This window comes from Artemia sp. Qi Xiang Cuo, chromosome 14 (genome assembly GCF_049724085.1).
Source record: "Artemia sp. Qi Xiang Cuo chromosome 14, ASM4972408v1, whole genome shotgun sequence".
Classification (NCBI taxonomy): domain Eukaryota; kingdom Metazoa; phylum Arthropoda; class Branchiopoda; order Anostraca; family Artemiidae; genus Artemia; species Artemia sp. Qi Xiang Cuo.
This window is the reverse complement of record NC_142807.1, coordinates 23,926,650-23,950,261: the sequence shown is the minus strand read 5'-3', so window position 1 is coordinate 23,950,261 and position 23,612 is coordinate 23,926,650. Positions and strand designations below refer to the sequence as shown.

Below are 23,612 nucleotides of genomic sequence, written 5' to 3'. Positions count from 1 at the left end.
ACATCGTGGCAAATAAGTTTTGAAATGTGATGTTCTAAATATAAAATTGGTACAAATTAAGTATTATTGCAAGAAGAAGATTAGTCATGTCCGCTTGTTCAGATAGGTACGAGCTACAATTATCTCTATTTTGATTGGATATTTAGAAGTGTGTCTTAGGATTGGATTAGCCAGGGTGTGCATAAATGTGGTAACCTTAAGAATCCTAGGGTTCAGTTTTGGTTGTTTTCAAGGTTCGTTGTGAAGATATTGATTGCTGCTTGGAATTAATGGAGTCTCATATAACTTCACAGCGTAAACTTAGGGTTCAATGTAAACAACTTTGATTTATGTGGGGCTTTGCATTCAAGAGTTTAAACCCGAAACAACAAAAAGGAATCTCGATCACACACTACCAGTTTCTAATAACAAGTTCTGGCTAAATATATATTCAGGATACAACTAAATCTGACCAAACCACAAATAAATACGAAATTGGCAAACTTTGTAAAATGATCAGTATCCTTTCGATTAGGTTTTAGTATCGTTGCATAATTTCACGAAAGATGCCAAGCTAGTCTATCTTATAATAATAATAACGATAAAAGTTTTGAGCCGGTAAATGATGCAAGGGTTCATTACCTGTTGATCTTTAATATGAAAACTCAGGTATTTTCCATTTGCTGATACTCCGCAAGATGGTACAGTTTTGGACTCACTGTAGGAGCTACGAAGATAAGCAGAGCTTGCAATAAGATTTAACGTACTGCAAAGAAGAAATTAATATTTATTAATCTGATTTCAACAGTATATTTTACGTACTAATAGTCTTTACAATCAATCATTTTGGTGTAAAACTATCTTAGATTCAGTTTTTCCAAAACATTACGACAACTCCTCCTATACGAGTTGGCAAAGGCAAAAAGAGACTAAATATTACTCGGAAATAACATCGCTATATACTAAGTGCACTCAACAAAAAAATTTATTAAACATTTGTAAGGACGCAAGTCGATCTGAGGGTTTAACAGCAGATACAAACTTTATAATTAAGAAATATAAGATTGGATTGAGCTGAAGAGGCAAAACCAAAGTCGATGCTTCGGCACCCCGGTCAACTCTCTATGGATCTTAAGTTGGGGTAGTCGCGGTACCCAGGTAATTTAAAGTATCTAAAATCAGGTATGCTGATTGCAATTGTGTGGCTGAGGGAAATCATGTGTGTCGTGGTGACTGTAACCGAGGAAAAAATTCAGAAATTTTTTTGCTCTACCCCTTTGAAACAAACTCGAAAAATGACTAGAACTTAAATCAAGTTTATCAGACTTCTAGGGCACTGGTATTAGCAAGTTCATATGCCTTTAAATCCTGAAATTAGCAAACTTCTATCGTGGTTTTAGATCCGAAATAGTACCGGCCAAGTACCCGGCACCCGGCTAAAACCAAGGTGAAGGAAAGAACCGTACGGTATCCCTGGAATATGTGTGGTTTGGCCAAGGTAAGACGCCTAGCTTTCTGACAGTCCTAACTTGTAATGCATTAATATGGAATTCGGAAGAAGAATTCTCATCAAGACGAATACCAAGGATTTGGATATAACCCCTTTCAGATCTAAGGAGAGGATCCTGTGACATAGGTATCTAACGAACAGCTATAAAAGCTGTAAAAACTCTATAAAAAAAACTCAGACATGGAAATATTAAGAGCTAAAACTTCACATAAAGCCATGAAAGAACTTTCCGAAAATAAAGGCTTGAGATGTATTTCTAGCAAATTTTGATCAAATGCTACCGTAGATCAGCAAATACAGCTAGGCTCTAATCAGAATCTAACTGGAATCTGTGCTCACCAGCAAAGGGGGATGGCGCAAACGGAAACAAAACTACACAAGGCACATTTTTACTGCATGAAAAAGATCATCAGTTTATAAAAAAAAAGTGTTGGGCCCATGATTGACCCATGGAGTATTCCAGAAACAACTTCAAAGTTATCTAGAGGGTTCTCACTAGTGATAATCTTTCTACACGAAAGACACAGATGGAGCCAAGAGCGAGCAATTTCTTGCACTCTGATGTGGCCCGGTTGTCTAAGAAGAATGCCATGGAGCAGCCACTAAGTGCCAAGAATAGGATTGAAGTGGAATTGTCTTCTAAGAGGACGTTAGTCTAACAACACATTCAGTAGGAGTGAGCTTTGTAATTCCGGGCCCTTTTCCCTATGTAAAGCCTCTTTTAAAAATAAGATAAAGAATTTCTTAATGAATAAAGATAGGGGAGGGGGGCTGTATTCTGTCATTTGTCTTCTGTAAGTATTGGTTCGCGGTTCCCATGAGGTTTATTTTTTATTTATTAATATGATTGCATTTTTTCAAAATATATATGTAGTAACTGAGTAAAATATTGAGCCCTGCCACAAACAAATCTGTATAGATTTTCACGTGGTAGCTCTGTTTGATATGACTTTTAATAAAATTTAATAAAATGAATTTCTCTCTCTCTCTCTAAAAAGAAAAATCCTTTTTTCACACCACATTTCCTTATCCAGTAAGTCCAATTCCTTTTTCCTGGGTGATTTCCCTATCCAGCAAGCCCAATTCCTTTTTTTCCGACGGCAAATCCTATCCAACAGTTTCAATTCCTTTTTTTCCGACGGCAAATCTCATCCAGCAGCTCCAATTCCTTTTTTTCTGACCCCAAATCCTATGGAGAAACTACAATTCCTTTTTTCCGACCCCAAATGCTATATAAAAGGTCCATTCTCTTTTTTATTTGTATTTCCTGGGAGGATTTCCTAAGCAACCCCACTTTCTTTTTTTGGTAGGTATATATATCCGACGGTAAATCTTATACGACGACACTTGCTTGAACCATGGCCTGGAGCAAAGGGGAACTACGACGACATTGCCTCTAGTACCTCCACTTTCTTTTTTTTATACGGGAAATTCTAATATGACATATGTCACTAAGGATGCATAGCGCTAATTTTGTTATACTAGGCACTTTTATAGTTTTCCTATCACTAGGAGCATTTCTCACACCCTTTTTCTTGTATGCAAAAATTTGTGTTCCAAGGCGCAGTCTAACCGATATCTGACCTGGTTCTAACCCCATATATTGAAATTTGGCTAGAAGATATTGTTTATTCAAATGTTTTCCAGCCGCCACATACCCCTACACAGAATTCAAAAAGCGGGTTGCATCGCGGATTGAAGCTTGCTTGGAAACAAGACGGCATTCCATTACAGAATAAACAATGACACCACACAATGAATTTTTCCAACATAGAAAACTTTGTTCACTGCAAGTAGTCCCCGAAGCCGTGTCATGCCGAAATGACGGCAGCGAATGTGTGATTCAGTATCGGCGGGGGCGCGCCACCCGGCACGCCGCAATTTTTTTTGCGCCGCGCCGCCGATTTTAGACCGGCGGTGCGCCACGGCACGCCGATTTTTCTGATTAAAAATAATAATAAAATTTCCACTTCACCAAGCACGTTCAACCTCGATTTTAGTAAGGATTTTTAAATGGTTGGCTAAAAACATACAAGAACAATATGACAAAACAGGAATTTGTTTGGCCGTGAGGAAAGTATTTATGTTCACCGTCGATCAGACCAAGTAGAATTCTCATTTTTAGCCACTAGACCCAGGGAAACCTATGTTGTGTTTATGTTTAACATCGCATTGTTCCTATAAAATCCCGTGTTTAGTCATTTCTTTTTTGTTAATGATTTGGGCTAATGTGTGTGTAACTTTCAAAGTTTGAAGTTCCAACATCTCCTGTTCATCAAATACATACGAAAAGGAAGTGAAAAAAAAAAAAAATAAATAACAACATCGAAAAAACACTGTATACATATCAGATACCATGGCTTAACAACACAAACAATTTTAAATCCGCGGTTACATCACTTTATTTGCAATTGATGTAACAAAAGTGAGTTTGTTCACTTTGCCTGGAGCCTTTTTGCAGTTACTATCAGTCCTGTCGTGCTTAAAAGTCGTTTAGTTGGGGCACATTTGGCCGGTACAGCCAGAACTTGACGAGCGTAAACTGTCCCTCGCGGGATCTGATACTAGTATTGGACCTTGGGGTCCCACAGAATGCCGCAAATGGGCTTCTTCTTTGTATCTGCTGAAATAAGTTATTTTATAAGGGAGAACAAACCTGCGCCGTCACTATAGGGCTCCAGCGCCCTACACTACAGAGGAACTAAACTGCAACTTTACCCTCTTTTCTTATCAACACGGAATAACCCTCCGAAATTCTTTTCTGAAAGAAGTGGTCAAGCTATAACGTTTCAAGTCAAAATTTAAGGCTACTTCAACTTCAGTGTGCTCTGCTAACTGTTCAAAAAAAAATGTAATTCATTTCTATAGATATATTTCTATACTAGCTCTAGATAATCTACCAAGCGGGAAAATACCGCAAATCAGCATCGGTAAATAAATGAAACCCAAAACGAACAAAAATAACAATAAATAACTGAGTCAAACTCAAAATGAGCAGAAATTAACATAAGTTGGGCTCAAAACCCCTATGCCTTCTCAAGGCCAGAACATAATTTGCACTTTACTGAAAAAATATAAATGTCTTTACTTTTATAACTTTAATAAATCAAAAATATTAACATTTTGATTACTAAATATCAGTATATGTATATTAAACTGACAATGCACATTCATTTGTATTTTTTTCAGTAAAGTGCAAATTATGTTCTGGCCTTGGGAAAGCATAGGGATTTTAAACCCATCTCATGTTAATTTCTGCTCGTTTTAAGTTTGACTCGGTTATTTATTGTAATTTCTGTTCGTTTTGGGTTTGATTTATTTATCGATGCTGATTTGTAGTGGTTTCACGCTTGGTAGATTATTTGATTTTAATTTTGCTCATTTTTGGGTTAATAGAATTCTTTACTTTTCTTTGAAAAAATTTATTTTTTGGAAACAATTTTTTTTAATTATTTTCTGTTCGTTTTATATTGACATAGTCTTTTCAGGGAAAAAGAAAATCATACTTTAAATCTTTTCGTTTTTTTTAAGAATTTATAGTTTGGCCTGCTATTTTTATGCTGAAAAACAATTTTCAGCAAAATTTAACAACATAGAGCCTTATAAAAATCTTGACACAAATAGTAGTGTTTAATTTAGTTTCATACCTCCTCCAGTTGACCTGAAATGGAAAACTTGATAACATTCGCAAAAAAATTTGTTTGCTTTTTTTGATAGCTTGGATAAACTTACGCTATTTTGATCTGGTCAAATTTTAAGAGTAGAAGAAGCCCTGAAAGTTTGAATATAATACCATAAGTCATTCATGGGATACTGCTGAAATGCCTTGTTGAGAATTAGCATCAACACAGTGCTTTTTGATTGAATCTTAAGGCAACATTTAGTTTTTAAACATAAAGGCAAATGGGAGGGTGGGGGTGGGAGGGGGATTAGTTTCCCTCCAATCGCTTTCGACTATTAAAAAGGACATCAACCCTTTATATTTTCCATCGAATGCGCCCTTTTCGAAGTTCCTACGACAACCAAGTGTTCGATACGAAGCTCCCTGGTCTAAACAACAACAAAAAAAAAAAAAAATTATACATTATACCAACATCGATCTCTACTATAAAAATATAACCCATTCCAATCACTTTCGATTATTAAAAAGGGCACTAGGCTTTTCGATTTCCAATCAAATCATCCATTTTTAAGTTTCTGCGACAACATTTTCTATAAACACCGTATATGCCCCCAGGGCATAAATTACAACCCTTACCCTTAGGGCTATGAGGGTGGTTGTCATCCTCTAAGACCTAATTTCCAGAACTTTCAACTACGTTAAACAAAATGGCTATCTAAAAATTTTGATTGTATGTGTTTCGGGAAATGGTGGGCGAGGAAGGGGTGTTAGTTGCCTTCCAAATATTTTCGACTATTAAAAAGGGCACAAGCCACTCCAATCTCTAATTGAATGAGCCCTTTTCGAAGTTTCTACGACAACTTCTTCGATATGAAGTGCCCCGGTCTAAAGGAAAAAATAATAAATAATACATTGTGCCAACATCGTTCTTATATACCTCCAGGGCATAACTACAAAACCCTTGCCCTACGGGCTGTGGGGGAGTAACCTCCTCAAAAAACATATTTTCTCTCTGGAAATCAGTTACTCTGAACAAAATGGCTATCTTAAAATTTTGATTGGATGTGTTTGGGAAAACAGTGGACGTGGAAGGGGTGTTAGCTGCCTTCCAATCACTTTCGACTTTTAAAAAGGGCACTAGTTATTCCAATTTCCAATCGAATGAGCCCTTTTCGAAGTTTATATGACAAATCCTTCTATACGAATTGCCCTGGTATGGAAAAAAAAAAACAATGAAAATATATAATACATTTTGCCAACATTGTTCTTTACTTAGACAGCTCGATTGCGCTGCCTGTGACAACATCCTGAATTGCCTAATGCTCTTTTACCTACCTCTTTTCATCCGAAAAATCAGAAAGAAAAATGAACAGAATTTTAAAGTGGAAGGAAGAATTCTTGTTTCAAGAAAAATTTCTTCTTCTCCTTCCTATGAACCGATATACATGGCGACTCCAAGATGACAGTATTTTTTTTTTTTAAGAAACAGATTAGCCGGGATGACGGTTGAAGCCCGGAGGTCAATAGTGATAACCAAAAAAGAGAGAAAAAAACAAAAAAAACGATAGAATCAGCGGCGGCGTCGGCACGCTGATGCATGTTCGGCGGCGCGCCGCCGTGTTTTTTTAGGCGGTGCGCCGCCGACTTTTCGGCCCGGCTTCGGGGTCTTACTGCAAGAGCGGGTTTCTTACTCTTGCATTATGAAGTACGCATCCTAGATCCATTTTATGTTTATTTTCAGCATTTTTTATTCCTTATTATTTTTAGGTCTTTTAAGGGGAATTGTCTATATCCTCCAATTGGGCCCTTTTGTTTTTTTCGGGGGGGGGGGGGATATGCAGTTCAATTTATTTAACACAACGTGCACTCCTTTAAAACACCAAACTTAGCTTTTAAACTTTGCTTACACTCCTACACGAATTAAATATGTCAAAAGCCTTTGTAATGTTAATGGCCAATAACTTTTTTTTACAGCTCTTTAACATTGTTTTTTTTTACATTTTCATACACACCTGGGGCCATTTTGACTAGGGGCATACTAGGCATTTAGGCTATAAAAATTGGAGCCGGTCTTCGGTACACCTTGCCAGAGATCATATCCCTTGTTGGGTGCTTCAAGGGAGCATTCTGAGGGGGAGCCAGGATTCAACCGTGCGATAAGGAGGCTTTTTAAAGAAATAACAGTTTTACTTTAATATATTACAAGAGGGTTCAGGAGACTTTATTTTAATAACTCCAAAGAAGTTCTTTTTCTTGATATTCTCCCTAAATCTGGCGTAACCATTCCCGGATTTGAAGGTTTTAACCGATTGTTCTTCCATATTTTAAGATTTTTTTTTTATATTTTGTTTATTATCTTCTAGGGTTTAATGAGTCCCCCACATGAAAAAAATTCATCTTCGAGAAGGCAGAGTGGCAGTTCTAGGGGGCACTGCCACCCAGGCGTTACACGGGCGGAGAGAGCCAATGTACTTGGAGTAGGGTTGGCTCAGATTTTGGGATCTGTCTTAGGACACTAAACCTTCTAGAGTTTTGAGGGTTTTAACCGATTATTTTTCCATATTTTAATGTTTTTTCATATTTTTTTTTTTATCTTCTTGGGTCTAATGCGTCCGCCACATAAAAAAATCATCTTAGAGGGTGCAGAGTGGCAGTGGCTTCGAGTAGACTTGGAGTAGGAGTGGCTCATATTTTTGGAGTTTTTCTTGGAACACTAAGCCTTCTAGAGTTTTGAGGGTTTTAACCAATTATTTTTTAATATTTTAAGATTATTTTCCATATTTTGTTCATTATTTTCTTGGAGTTAATGCGTCCAGTGTATAAAAGCTAACTTCGCAGGCAGAGTGGCAAAGCACTATGGGGTGTTACCGGCAAGGCATTACATTGGTGGAGGGGGGCTAATACATCTGGATCAGGGTTGTCTGAGATTTGGGGAGCTGGTCTAAGGGAAGTAACCCTTCTAGAATTTGAGAGTTTGATCGTATTTTCAGTTTATTTTAATATAAAGCTTTAGCTAATTTTTTTTTATTTTTGGATTGATCAATTTCAGACTTGGGGAGTTTTCCTTAGGACACTAACCTTCTAGAGTTTAAAAGTTTGACCCTATTTTCAGTTTATTTGATAAAAAGTTTTTTTTTTCTATCTTTTGTTATTTTTGAATTGATCAAACTCAGATTTTGGCAGTTCGTCTTAGGCCATTAACCCTTCTAGAGTTTTAGAGTTTGGCCGTGTTATCTTTTCTTTAATATAAACCTTTTTTCATTTTTATTATTTTTGGATTGATAAAGCTCAGATTTATCGGAGTTCATCTTAGAGCACTATCCTTCTTTTTATTGTTCTTTATTTTTATTGTTTTGCCATATTTGCAGTTGTCTCTAATGTAAACCTTTTTTTATTTTTTTATTTTGGATTGATCAAACTCAGGTTTTGGGAGTTCGTCTTAGAACACTGACCTTTTTAGGGCTTGAGTGTTTGACCGCATTTTCAGTTTATTTTAATAGAACACCTTTTTTCCGATGTTGTTATTTTTGGATTCATTAATTTCAAACGTTTAGAGCTTTTCTATGGACAGTAACCCTTCTAGAGTTTGAGTGTTTGACCGACTTTTCAGTTTTTTCTTTAACATAATATCTTTTTCCGATATTTTATTTTTTTAGATTGATCAAACTCAAACTTTTGGAGTTTGTCATAGAGCAATAACCCTTCTAAGGTTTGAGTGTTTGACTGTCTTTTCAATTTTCTTTAATATAAACCCTTTTCCGATCTTTTTATTTTTGGATTAGTCAAACTTAGATTTTGGGAGTTCGTCTGAGAGCACTAATCATTCTAGGGTTTGAGTGTTTAACCGTCTTTTCATTTTTTATTAATATAACATCTTTTCCCGATATTGTTTTTTTAGGATTGATCAAACTCAGATTTTTGGAGTTTTTCTTGGACAGTAACCCTTCTAGAGTTCGAGTGTTTGACCGTCTTTTCAGTTTTCATTAATACAATACCTTTTTATGATATTATTAATTTTTTGGGTTGATCAAACTCAAATTTTTGGACTTTTTCTTACGACGCTAACCCTTCTAGAGTTTGGGTGTTTAACCGTATTTTCATATTCCTTTATTATAACATTTTTCCCAATTTTATTATTTTTTGGATTAATCCAAACTCAGGTTGTTGGAGTTTGTCTTAGGACCCAAACTCTTCTAGGGTTTGAGTGTTTGACCATCTTTTCATTTTTTTAATATAACATCTTTTGTTGATGTTATAAATTTTTTGGATTGATGAAACTCAAACTTTTTTAGTTATTCTCAGAACACTAGCCCTTCTGGAATTTGAGTGTTTAACCGTATTTTCATGTTTCTTTATTATAAGATCTTTTCTTCGATATTCTTTTTTTTTGAATTGATCAAACTCAGATTTTTGGAGTTTTTCTTATGCCACTAACCCTTCTACGGCTTGAGTGTTTGACTGTCTTTTCACTTATCTTTAATATATTAATACACTTTTTTCCGATATTAATAATTTTTTGGATTGATCAAACCCAAGTTTTTAGAGTTTGTCTTAGGACACTAACCTTTCTATGGTTTGAGTGTACAATTGTCTTTTCATCTTTAGTACAGGCAAACTAGCCAAAAATATGTGTCGACCCCAAACAAATTGCAACAGAAATGATTTTTATACCATATTGTAGAGAAAAAAAAGCTTAATAACATATCCAAAGTTGCACGTTCTAGGTTGACGCAAAACAAGTCTTTTTTGCTTTTCGTGTCAATTTTTTTTGTTTTTTTCTAAGACAAATGAACTATCCGTAAATGTTCGTTTTTCTGTATATGAAGTACCATCTGATGTAAAATGCAGAGCCAAGCCCAAAAATGAAAGCAAATTTGATGCACAATGTACCAGAAAAAGCTTCATAATCATCAATATGTGATTTTAACCTTCTCATCGTTGTGACCTCTTTTTCACCATACTATTAGAAGGCAACTATTCTGACATAAAATGATGAGCTGAGCCCAAATATCAAATTAACCAGATGTAATGTCTACTAGAAAACCCGTTTCATATTCATCAATATGCATTTTTTTATTTTCATTTGACATGTTTCTTTTAGAACTTATTGTCCAACAATTTGTCCATTGTTGTTAAAAAAAAATTGGGCTGATAAATTATGGTTGGCTCGTTTAGAAGACCAGTTAACGCACAGAAGGCAACTACACCACTTTCATGACCTTCGAATGCAATAAATAATATCAACGTTTCGTCCCACGCTCTGTCCAAGTGATTTCCCGGATAAAGCCGTAAGCTAAAAAGTCACAATTGAAAATTACCCCGAGTAATTATTTATTAAGTCACGTTAATGCCCGTGTTTGATATCTTGCCGTCTATAGATACAAAAGTCATTCAATGTATCTGCCACCTAACAAGCTAAAAAAGTTTCATTGCAAATGTTCTTCTTTCCCTTTGACTTGATATTTAATGGTAAGAGATCATTTTTGTTTGTGTCATCATTTCAACCAAAGATCTACAGTTTGAAATGGTAAACTAATGTACCCAACCGTACGTAGTAAAATTCTTGGAAATTTATATCAAAGAACTGTTTTATCAAAAATGGTGGGATTCATCGATAGGAAGAAACTGGAAGCACTCCAGTACAGAATCTCGAAACTGTGGTTCCAATACTCCGATATGGTATCCGTACTGCGAAATTTCTTAAGAGCTGAACGATCTGGGTCATGGGATCTCCACTTAAAATCCACCTCTGACACGCTACCTTATCTGGCGGCTTTTGGGCACAACAATTACAAAAAATCCTGCCAGCTTTATATCCAGCAAATGGTCAAACTCCATGAAACCCATCCTGCCGTTTATCAAGCCTTCCAGAATGGGATGCATGTGATCAGACGTTCTGATAGATTCTGGGCTGGGCTCTCCATGGATCTTGTCATTGAGCAGGAATTCATGCTTTGTCAAAACGGCTGGTGGCCTTACCGATGAAAGTGGTATGACAGAGGTTCAAAGGTCCTTATGGGTTCTGTCTCGACCAGTCTGCTCTACTCTAAATCTTCTGATGGAGGGTATGTCGCAGGGTTTCCTGGAACTAGTGAACAACATAAGGAAACGTTGAAGCCGAGGCAGCTAAGAGACGGTAAAAACACCCAGATCGTTATTAATTTCCTAGAAAAAGGATAACCATTTAGTGGGGATTTTCAACTAAGAAACATCACCAACGGTCTGACAGCCTACGAATCTTCGAACGTTGATTCTGCTAGAGATTTAGGTCTAAAAATCAGTGAATCCATGTCTGGAAAGCTGGTCGCTGATTTTGTTTTTCGAAAAAAACAACAGGCAGTTCAAATTACTGCAACGCAGAATCCAGCTGGAGATTGCAAAAGACTGGACCTCACTCTCAGTTTTCAGATGTTCATCGCACTAGTAAAGAATCAATCTCATGGAATCTGAGTACTTTCAACACGAACTGTGTTTCTACCTGGCATCACTTTTTGAAAGTTCTTGCATGCTCCGATCTCCGAAAAAGCCAGAGTTTGCCAAGACTATAGCACAGGCTTGCAATCTTGAGGAGTGCTCTACTCCCTTTCCCAACGGCATTCGATAAATCATCGACGGTGGAGCTCTTTTGCACAAAATTTCATGGTCCAAAAACGAACGATACTCCGAAATCCTTGACCATTATGCTACTTACGTGACCCAAAATTATCCATCTGCCACTACTGTGTTAAACGTCTAGGATGGTAGAGTTACCATATAGGATACGACCCAGTCGATGAGTCGCATAATCAGCCGTAAGACCTTCTTGACAGCAGATATGCAGCTGAAGGTAAAAAAGGATGAGTTTTTGTCCTGCAATAAAAACAAGGCCGGTTTATCTGCGCGTTGGCTGTTTATCTCTGATCAAAATCCTTCGTCGTAGTCCAAGCACCAAGTGATGCAGATGTCCCAATTGTGCAATTTGCTGTTGATTCTTCCCAGTATTACGGCACTGCCGTCAATGGAGATGATACTGATCTTTTGGTTCTATTGTGTTGTCATGGTGACCTATCAAGCAAGAAACTATTCTTTGCACCTGAGCCAAAGTTGAACGAAGCTCCCTGAATATGGGATATTCACAAATTGAAATAGAAGCTGGGCCAGGAGACATGCCATCTGATTCCTTTTGCTTGCACCATCTTAGGCTGTGACTCTGTTTCACAGATTCACAGTGTGGGAAAAGGCCTTGTTCTGAAAAAGCTTATGACAGACGCCGATTTTCGTACATCAGCACCAGTTTTCATGCTGAAGTCAGCTTCAAAGGAGGAAGTATGGGTTACTGGAGAAGACGCTCTGCTCATGATATATGGTTCCTCAAAAGGGGGAAATCTGAATGAACTCCGCAGGGAAATTTTTAAAGAGAAGGTGACTACTGCTAGCACGTTGGTCCACCCAGAACAGTTACTACCAGCTTCTGATGCGGCTAAATCCCACAGTTACAGGGTTTTATACCAAGTTCGGGTATGGAGTGGAGATCCTGATTCTGAACTTAAGGCCGAGGAATAGGGTTGGAAAAATAAAGATGACTTCTTGTATCCATTGACTACTGACGTCCTACCAGCCCTTCGTCTGATTCTAAAAATCGAGAAGTGCCCCTGTCAACTGGAATGTAGGTCAACGAGATATAGCTGCTTTAAAACCAGCTTAGCTTGTACTGCAGCGTGTAAAACTATCAAAGGGACAGTATGTTCTAACTGTCCAAGAATAGAAAGCTATAACTATGAGTAGAACGTCGAAGCTTAGATATCTGAATTAAAATAATAAGCTGTGAATACTAGTCAGAGTTTGATTCTGTCTTTCAAATTTTCATGAAGTTGATTCGATAATTTTATCAGTTGTGAGGCTTAGTCAGTGTGTTGATAATAGTTTATTTTAAGAGGGATTTTAAATGTTTGCCGCTGAAAACTTGTTTCACAGATGATTTCCCTTTTCTAATATTTCTAATGTTTTAATAAACATCTTAAAGTCACTTTTTTTTAGGCTGATCCTTCACTTGATGGAGCCAGCGACGATCAAATTCAGGCTAACTAATTATTAGGTCTCAAAACCGACAATTTAGCCAGCGAAAGGTTGTCTGGTAAAAAAAAAATGGATAACGACTACGAGAAGCTTAAAAGTATCATATTGATGATTATGAAACTTTTTATATACCGTACACCAAATTTGACTAAATTTTCGCACTGATTTGCCTTTTCACATCGGAATAAAAATTCAATTCAAGAAAAACGAACATTTACCGGAACTTATTTTCTTACGTTAGGAAAGTGACTGACATGATAGGCAAAAAAACTAGTTTTGCGTCAATCTAGAATGTGCAACTTTGAATATGTTGTTCAGCTGTTTTTCCTCTACAACAAGGTGTAAAAATCATTTCTGTTGCAATTTGTTTTATTAACAATCGACGAATTGGTGGATAATAAGTACTAAAAAAATAAGTGCTAAGTGCTAAAATGTCGAATGAAAATAAAAAAGTGCATATTGATGAATATGAAGCGGGTTTGCTAGTAGATATTACATCAGGTTAATTTGATATTTGGGCTCAGCACATAATTTTATTCCAGAATAGTTGCCTTCTGATAGCATGGTGAAAAAGAGGTCACAACGATGAGAAGGGTGAAATCACAAATTGATGACTATGAAACTTTCTTCTGGTACATTGTACATCAAATTTGTTTTCATTTTTGGGATTAACTTTTCATTTTACATCGGGGTTATACTTCATTTACAGAAAAATGAACATTTACCGACAGTTCATTTTTTTAGAAAAAACTGAAAAATGGACACGAAAAGCAAAACAAAAACAACGAGTTTTGCTTCGACCTAGAATGTACAACTTTGAATATGCTGGTGATCTGTTTTTTCCTCTACAGTAGGGTGTAAAAATCATTTCTGTTGCAATTTGTTTGGGGTCAAACTCTAGTTTGCTTGTACTGTTTCTTTAGTATAACACTTTTTTTCCAATATTAATTTTTTGGATTGATGAAATTCAGATTTTTGGAGTTTTTGCTTAGGACACTAACCCTTCAGTGCTTGAGTGTTTGATCGTCTTTTCATTATTCTTTATTATAAGACCTTTTTCCGATATTAGTATTTTTTGGATTGATCAAACTCAGATTTTTTTAGTATTTCTTATAACACTAGCCAATCTACAGTTTGAGTGTTTAACCGTCTTTTCACTTTTATATATTATAACACCTTTTTTCATATATTAATATTTTTTGGGTTGATCAAACTCAGATTTTTGGACATGTCTTAGAATGCTAATCCTTCTACGGTTTGAGTATTTGACCATCTTTTTATTTTTCTTTAATATAACACCTTTTTTCCAATATTGATATTTTTGGAATGATCAAACTAAGATTTTTGGAGTTTTTCTTAAGACATTAGCCCTTCCAGTGCTTGAGTGTTTGAATGTCTTTTCATTTTTCTTTATTATAACAGCTTTTCCCGATGTTGATATTTTTTTTGGATTGATCAAACTCAGATTCTTGGAATTTTTTTTTAGGACCTATCTCTTCTTGTGTTGGAGTGCTTGACCGTCATTTTCACTTTAATATAACACCTTTTTCTAATATTTTCCCTTCTTTTCAGAATTTCCCTGCCCTTGCTCCTCCCAGAAAGCAAGCCAAAGTGGGCGAGGCAACCCCAGTAAGGGCATCAGTAATCAGACATGCCCCTCCTTCCGGACGGGCACTGCCCATGCAACCCTTGGCTTCACATCAGGAGAAACCAGGCCCTTGCAGGGCACTGGCGGTGCAGCCATTGAACACTCAACTTGAATTGCCCGGAGCCGCTCACGCTCGTACCAGACCACCAATGCCAGCGGAAGCCCCTATGCAACCTGCCAGAAAATTGAAAAGAGAGGGGCGGCTACTCATAATGCTGCAGCCCCTCCTACGCAAGATCATCAGGTTGTCCCTCATCATTCTTTGTCGAGGGTCTCAGGAGCTGCCCCATCTAAGCAAAATTGTGAGGCTGTCCCCCATCCGGCACCCAAGTGCAGCCAAAAATTGGCGATGTAAGCATTTTTACCTCTATTTTCTACCTGGTTATAAAAATATCTAACTATTTTTTTCAACATTTTAGGCCTTTCTTTTCGCTATTTTGCAACACAGTAAAAGCTTGTCAGAGATATTAAAAGACATTTTTCACTACTTTTTCAACCTAATAATAATATTTTTTTTACTAATTTATAGTTTACTGTTAGAGAGCCTTTCATCTCGCTATTTCAAGCTAATAATGCTATTTTTAGCTAAAATATTAAAGTTTCAGAATACATACCTACCCTGCCTAGTTTTAAAAGACACAGTCTCTCAGAAATTAGGTTGTTCTTAGCCATTTAACTATTTTTTTCACCATAATTAAAGCTTTTCGTCAGAATATTAAAGGTCTCTGAAATAAGGCTCCTTTTTTACTCTCTAAGTGCCTATTCATTAGTTTTTAGGACTCATCTGTGTACCCCCCCCCCCCTTTTAGCTTCACTCGTACCTAAATTTATGTAGTTTTTTTTTATTTCTTTTTCACTAGAATATTAAATTTCCCACCTAGTTTTAAGGGGGCCCAGAAATAAAGCTGTTTTTCCCCATTTTCTAGCAACTACTCGCTAGTTTTTGGTTTAATCTTTGCCTTCCCATAATAATGCTCTTTTTTTAGGACACTTTTTCACTATTTTGCTAGAATATTGAAGTTTCAGAATACATCCCTACCCTCCCTAATTTTAAAAGACTCTGTCCCTCAGAAATAAGTTTGCTTATAACCATTTCACTATTTTTTTACCTGTCAGAGAGCCCATTCAGGCATTGAAGGAGTTTTTATTCTTTTGTATCTTTAGTTTTGACTTTTTTGCTAGAGGTCTCTAAATAAAGCTTTTCAGAGACACTAAAAAGTTTTTTTAGCCCACTATAGACACTTTTACCCATTTTTTTGGATTTCAAGGGGATTTTTAAGCTTTTTTTTCAGGCCGAGATTGACCAACTTGTAGCCCAATTTATTGGCGAATGAGCAGTCGAAGAGGCCTAAGACGAACTATTGGCCTGGTCTAAGGAATTTCTGGCCAAATTGCCAGAACCAAAACCCCCCTCGGTAAGTTTCTCATGCCTTTTTTCAAAATTCAAAAGGGTATAGCACTAGTTTGGGTAAACCTTTCGGTGCTTCATAATACATACGAAAGGTGCTCTATGGAAGGGGCATTACATTTATATCAGTAGTGAGGACATACCTTAATACAATGATACACTCCAATGAGTAGTGGGATGGTTACAGTTCCAAGAGGGCATAGTACCCCTTCATAACCTCTCTTTTTCATAGGGCAATAGCTTCCAGTGAGCTAATATGCTCTTATTTTTCTAGGTTCACACAACACTAACACCAGGACCCTCTATTGAGATCTTGCTGCCGCCACCTCAATTCCGCGATAATGTACAGGAAAGTGAAAACGAGGGGAGTTTAAGTGCGGGGGCGAGTTCGGCTAGTGTATTTGATTTATACAGTTTTGTGAGGGATCTCGGCCTCAGCAATAAATTTTGGGACGATTTATTAGAACAGTTACCAGCTAACGAGGTCGAGGAAACTCCTCACAGTGATATAGAACAAAGTGGAGCTGGCTCGCCCCCAGTGTTACCAGAGTTGTATCTAGCAGATACCGCTTTGCGCAATATTCATGTATATAGGGCCGAGTTTTGTGACCCGTTTAGTTCCCTGTCGTGTGGTACTGTTCAAACGGACCCTATAGAAACCACACACCTCTACGTCAGCATGATTTGGGCACTTCTCGAAAAATATTTACGGGAAGCGGGAGGGAGAGATTCTTTAAAATCATCCATCACATTTAAAATTATTTTTTTATGCAAGTTTGGGTGTTTTGCGTGACCACCATATTCAAACAAGAATGCGGACGCTACACCCAGATCTGCATAATTTTGAGGGTGTGTTTTCGGAGGGGGTGGGTAAAATTTTTAATATGATGGAGAGATATATTGAGAATGGGAATGGATTATCTGTATTATTTATTGAAAAAGTAGAACTAAATATTACTAAATTTAAAAGAGAATTTGCATTAAGAGGTGGGAGGGGGAAGAAGAACTTTAAAAAATATAATAGTAATTTAAAAGGTACTAAAGGTGTACAACACTTTCGTTTTGACACAGGGTTGGAGTGTTTCAAATATTCCGTCCTTGTGGCAGGTCATAAGCTTCTGCAAAGGGACGTTAGTAAGACAGATTTAGACGATTGGGCAGTAAATGGGAAAGAGTGTTCTGATTTTCCAGAAGTAGATTTTAATTGTTTAAGGGGGCACTATTAAGTTACGCTTAAGGAGATTGATATTTTTGAAAAGGCTAATGGACACTTAACAGTTGGAGTTACAGTTTTACAGTTTGATGAAGAATTTGAACACAGTGATAAAAAAGGTTAGTGGCAAAAAATGGGTAATTTATTCCGTAAGAACACCGTCCATTGACTCTTTGAAACACTGGGTATGGCTTCTTTACGAACCTTCCAAAAATCCTGAGTCAATTGGACATTTCTTTCCTATCCCCCATATTAAGAGGGTTTTAAGTGAGGGTAAAAGGGGTAAGGGCACCTACTATTACTGCCCAGTGTCTCTTTCTAGATTTCACATCTAATTAAAATTAAAGAATCATTTGAGACATTGCAAGAGTCATGGGTACCAGTCAGTGGAAACGGCTTCAGGGGACAGTACTTTTGAACCTTGCGGATCAAAAGCCTTCAAAACACACTGTTGCAGAGCAACAAGGCATCATTGGACATTGAACGTGCTCTCATGGATATGTCGGATCCGTCAAATTTGAATCATGTGAAAAAACGTGAAGCTATTGCGATCTCTTTTGCGCATGCACGGAGAGATTCAAGTAATACCATGAAATTGGTAGATTTTGTGAGACGAAGGGTGAAAAAGATTGTGTTGGCACAGCTATGGTTGTACTCATTAAAACAGCAAATGAGGCAATTTCACGGCTGCGTCATACACACTTTCCAATGAATCTATCACCAGAGGACGAGTTGGCAATTAAAAATCAAGACATTTGTTGGGTTTGCAAGAAAAAAAATTAATGAGGGGGAGGCGAAAACCCACGATCATGATCATTTATACCAAGACATCTCATTAAGGGGTAGTAACTTTCGGGGAGTTGCTCATAAACCGTATAATTTAAATATTAAGCAACAATGATTTTTACCGGTTTACATTCACAATTCCAACTATTATTTATAACTCGTATTACGAACTTGGCACGATTGCAGAAAAGGGAAGTTGTAGATGGCATATGATCTGAAAAGCAGCTAGTCTTAGAATTTAAATGGCAAACATTTGATAATGGTAAAACGTGTTTGAATAAAATCCGTCTCCTAGATTCCTTTAGTTTCTTTCCCAAATCACTAAGTCAATTAATTCAAGCACAGAAAAGCGACGATTTTAATAGTTTCCCCCTTCTCAAACAGCCATTTCCAGATGATGAACTGTATAATTTATGAACGTGTAAGGGCATATACCCGTGCGAGTACTACAGCTCCGCCTCGAAGCTAAGTGAGGAAAAATTACGACCCATCGCCGAGTTTTATGATTGACTTTGCGATGGTCAATGCATCACTGCCGATTACGAGTTTGCCAAGACCGTTTGGGCTCAGGGAGGGTGTAAAAATGGGTGGGAATATTGTAAAATGTACATGGCAAGTGATATATTGACGTTGTTGGAAATTGTGTGTAAAACACGGACGAAATTCATGAATAATTCGGGTTGGATTTGGGTTATTATTTTTCCTCTCCTCATTTGGTGATGGATTTACTTCTTAAAATCAGCGGAGCAGAAACAGGTCTGATCGCCGACGTAGATCAGCACCTGTTTGTAGAGGGATCTATGAGGGGAGAATATGTTTTTCACGGGGATTGTATCCTTTAAACTGACCCGACTGGACAACACACCGGTGAAAAGTCGGATGCCGTGGTCTTGGATATGAATTCCCTTAATCCGTCGGCAATGTCTCACTTTTGTTTGCCGTTTGGAAATTACCAATGGCTTAACGATCCTTCTGATTCAGATTTCCACAATATTCACACTGTTGAGGAAAATGGACCAAAAGGGTGGTTTTTCGAAATTGATGGTGAAATTCCTCTGGAACTTCATGACTCGGTAAAAGATTTTGTTTTCCCCTGCATTAATAGACCAGTGCAACGGGACTCGCTGAGTCCTTCCAATTTATAATTAGTAGAGAATAAAGGCATGCATTAGACAACTTCACATCAAAAGCTTATTCCCGACCTGGAGCCGAAACGGAATATTGTTGTACACCATGTTCTTTTGCGGTGGATGCTTGCCAACGGTTTCAATGTCACAAGGATTCATAGAGCCCTTCAATTCGATCAAAAACCTTATATTAAGACGTTTGTTGACACCTTTGCTAACAAATAATCTCAAGCAAAAACAAAAGTCCAAAAAGAGATCTTTAAACTCATTTTAAATTCGACCTTTGGTAAAACGTATGAGAGTGTACGAAACAGGAGTCGTTGTGACGTTGTGACCGACCCAAAAGAATGTGCCCGAATCATTGCGGGTCCGAACTTCACATCATTAACTCCAATAAGGTCATCTTACATAGAAAAAAAGAAATGCAGTTTTAGATAAGAACATTGCCGCTTGCAGTGCCATTTTAGAAATATAAAAAAACTCATGTTGGAGTTTTTAACTTTGTGTGCAAGCGCAGTGGCCGGGGGAGGTAAAAGTTTAAGTTTTTATGGGGATACAGATTCTTTATTGTTGAAAGTTAAAACTAATAATTTACAGGAAGATTTGGAAAATGGAGAGTACATTAGCTCTTGGATGGACTGCATGAACTGGGATGAGTACCGATATCCGGATCTAGCAAAACGCCAGGCCCCAAATCAATTATTAAAATTAAATCAGAAACAGGAAGTGATTCTGTATCGCATGGTGTATTTCCCGGTCCGAATATGTACTGTGTGGAAACGCACAATGAGACTACCAAAAAAGTCTGCAAAGGGGTGCCTGTGTACAATGTGAAGAAAAATTTCAACATGAGTGTTTATAGGAACTGTATGGAACAAAATTTAGTTCCAAGAGCAAGTGTCATGGCCATTCGTTCTTTAAAATACAAAAACTATACAGTTCGAGTCGAAAAAAAAGCTATATCCACCTATCGGACACAGTCTATATACTCGAGGGTGGTGTGACAGTACTACCATATGGCCATTATCTTACTTCAGATCGAGTTGAATGTGTAAATTACAGAAAGCAACTCGGTCTGGAGAAAGCTCTATAGTAGTAAGAGGGCCGTCTACTGAGGGAGAGAGGCAGTTTTTCCCGTCCAGAGCTTAACACTGACTTTTTTTATATCTAGTCGTTTTTCCATCACAAGCTCGGTACTGTCCTTTTTTATCTAGTCATTTAAATTTATTAAATTTCATTGCGCAAAGTGGTAATTTCCAATTGCTTATTTTGTGTTTATCTTGTTGCTAACCTGCCTGCGCTCACTGTGGGTGCCGCCCCAGCCTTCCAACCGTCATTTTCAACCCATTCAGTGAAATGGCTAATATAGCTCAGTTTGTATGTCCTGATATTGATTGCTATGTTGCTACTCTTGGACCAGGATAGTTGGGACATGGAATGGACTATTATAGGGGTCGTTCGTCAATGTCCGGGTACGGTCTCGGCATCTGGTTTGCTAAGCTTTTTCGCTCTGCAATGTCGTTGACTAAAAAATATATTGCATTGGTTACAGTAGTTTTTGCGTTCTCTACATTACAGGATCAGGCCTCTGGGAAAGATATTCAAGAAAGTGTTTCGCAAAATCTCAGGTCGAGCGCACGATCCCTCGGTAAGCGATAGAAACAACGGGGCAAAGATTTAAAAAGGAGGAGAAAGACCTCATCACTCATCAGTCTCAAGTTAGCCGGGAAGCGTAAAGTATCAAAGAAAGTAAAAAGATCCAAAAAGTATTTCTTTTCTTAAGATGGCATATCTACCACATAAAGATTCTCCCCCTTCAGTCACCTCATCTCTAAATCTTTTCAATGCTGAAAATGTAGATGTCAGTGTAAAACATGGATATTATGAATAATTTTCCCTGCAACAACCGCTCTCTGAAATGCTTATTTTCAAATTTATTCTAATGAAAATTACTATATCTAATTGAATTCGACATTTATAGATTTAAATGTCATTGTTAAAATATTGAACAATGAAAAACCAGGTGCCACCGAGGGGTTATCCTACGAAAATTGTGAATTGCATAATTTATATCGAAAAATAAGTGTCTATATAAATGGAACTTTGGTGAGCACGAGCAATAATCTTTCAAAATATGCAAGTTATATACAATTCATGTTGATGACACCGATGGCCTATAAGCAGTTGAGGGGTAAGACTATTGGATATAATATAAAACAAATACTGATACTACCAATATTCTTAGAGAGGTGACAACTAAAAATTTATATTTAGTTGGGAAACTAAATCATGAGACATTTAATATTCCTCAATGGTTGCCTTCTAATTTAAAGATTGATATAAAACTACAACTCGCACCGTCCAATTATATTATACGAAAAGCACTGGACACTGCACCCGATGTAACAGTCTCTCTCACGTCGGCAATACTTCATGTACGAAAATAACAAGTTATGAGTTCTGTGGCTTTGGCAATTGAAAGATTAAGAGCGTCTGGAAATAATATCAAATTGCTCGTGCCTCATACAAATCAGCGTCATATTGCTACAGGTACGCGTACCTATACCGATTAGTCATTTATAAATGGCGAAATTCCTTCAAAATTAGCATTGGCTTTTGTAAAAAGTGCTAGCGCTGTTGGATCATGGACAGATTCCCCGCATAAGTTTGAATTATTAGGGCTTTCATCGCTTGTATGTAAAGTAAATGCAACCCCACTCTACATTTTATCCTTTGATAAATCCTATAGCCTCCTGAGTCCTGGGTATGTTCCTGAGTAGGGGCGAATATGAAATTTGGAATTTACCGATAAAAAAATAGCACAAGACGATGGAATGAAAGTTTTAATTTTTTTAACGTTCTGAGGGTCCGGGGGGGATGTACAACCCGTTGGACATTGGGACTCAACTTCATGTAATTTTCAAAAACAAGTTAAAAAATGCCATGAGACAACATTCGATCAATAAGACAATAACACACAAAAACATCCTTTATCATTTATGGAAATCTGAAAAACATTCTCCGACTTGCTTGCCAACCTGAAAGCAGAGATAGACCTGACACGCTTCGCAGAACACTTTCGTTCACATTTTGCATCCAGGCATCCTGCATTGAGCCGAATTCTTCAGCGTCACATTGTAGCAATATAGATGCTTTGCATTCAATTTCTTCTACGGTCCGGATGGCAAAGGGCATCTTTTTCTTCTTTTAGTCGACTGCTCGTGTTTATCTTCATCATTATCGTCTTCACATTCGCTGAAGTTACCCTCGGTTGATCGCCGAAGATCTTCAGCTACATATCAGATCTTCAACGACACTCAACTCGCACCAAATTCAGCAAGGGATGCAATTTCCAAAGACGATTATTTCTTTTGGTATCCTCGTCAACCTCGTCATACAAAAGGAACTTCACATTCTGTCTAAGCTTGAAAAACCGATCTCGAGCCATTTTCTCGCAGATGATAGGGACTCAAAATTTCTTGCTCCAAAACATTTGAAGACGAGGAAACTTCAGATAACTCATGACGATTGAAATGCCAAAGAATACCGCCAGTTTGGAGACACTAGCGAACAAAGATTTGTTTGTGGCCCTCTGGTAATGACACTTCCTTGCGAAAGCCATTGTCTCAAAAAATGAGCCAAGAAAGTACTTCAAAAAGTATTCATGTTGCTTCCAGCTTTCCTGTTGACTTGATCTGAGCACAAGGGAAGGTGTGAATGACGCTCGTTCAAGGTATCTGAACTGGTCCACATTTTGTTGGGGCAGCGAAGTTCTTTTTCCTGAGCGACTTGCTGGTACGGAATGAGTTTTGAATGCTGGAATATAATGCGCTAGTGGAATATTGTCCTCTTTTTCGTCAAATAGGACTGAGAAGTCATTGAGATTAGCCCGATTAAGAAAGCCTTGAGACTCTTCTTCACTATCAGAGGCCACTTAGTCTGCATCTGTTGCACATGTGTTGCCGGGTAAACACTACTCAGGGTTGGTTTCGTCTCCGCTATCTTCCATGTCGATGATATCGATGTTTTCAACCAAGGACAAGGCTTTTTCCAAGGATATTGCAAAAGAGAGGAACTGTTGGCGCTTTATACCTCACAGTAGGAAACTTTAGACATACGTCAACTCCATTTAAATAGCCTCACTGAAGGAAAAAAAATGTTAGGCCTAACCAGAAAAAAACTTAGCTCCAAAAATACAATCTTCCAACCCGTTGGACTTCTAAGGTAAGACCGAATGTACAACCCATTGTACAAGACTGAAAGT

General features: G+C 37.4%; 1 protein-coding gene across 1 annotated transcript in view; it reads right to left on the bottom strand.

Annotated features, from left to right (window-relative positions):
* LOC148944286 (intraflagellar transport protein 140 homolog) overlaps window positions 1-23,612 on the bottom strand; it is a 254,533-nt gene that overhangs the window by 14,607 nt on the left and 216,314 nt on the right. Inside the window, exon 10 of the mRNA XM_089099895.1 lies at window positions 622-745. Coding sequence (XP_088956021.1) covers window positions 622-745 — 124 coding nt within the window. The remainder of the gene's footprint in view (window positions 1-621; window positions 746-23,612) is intronic.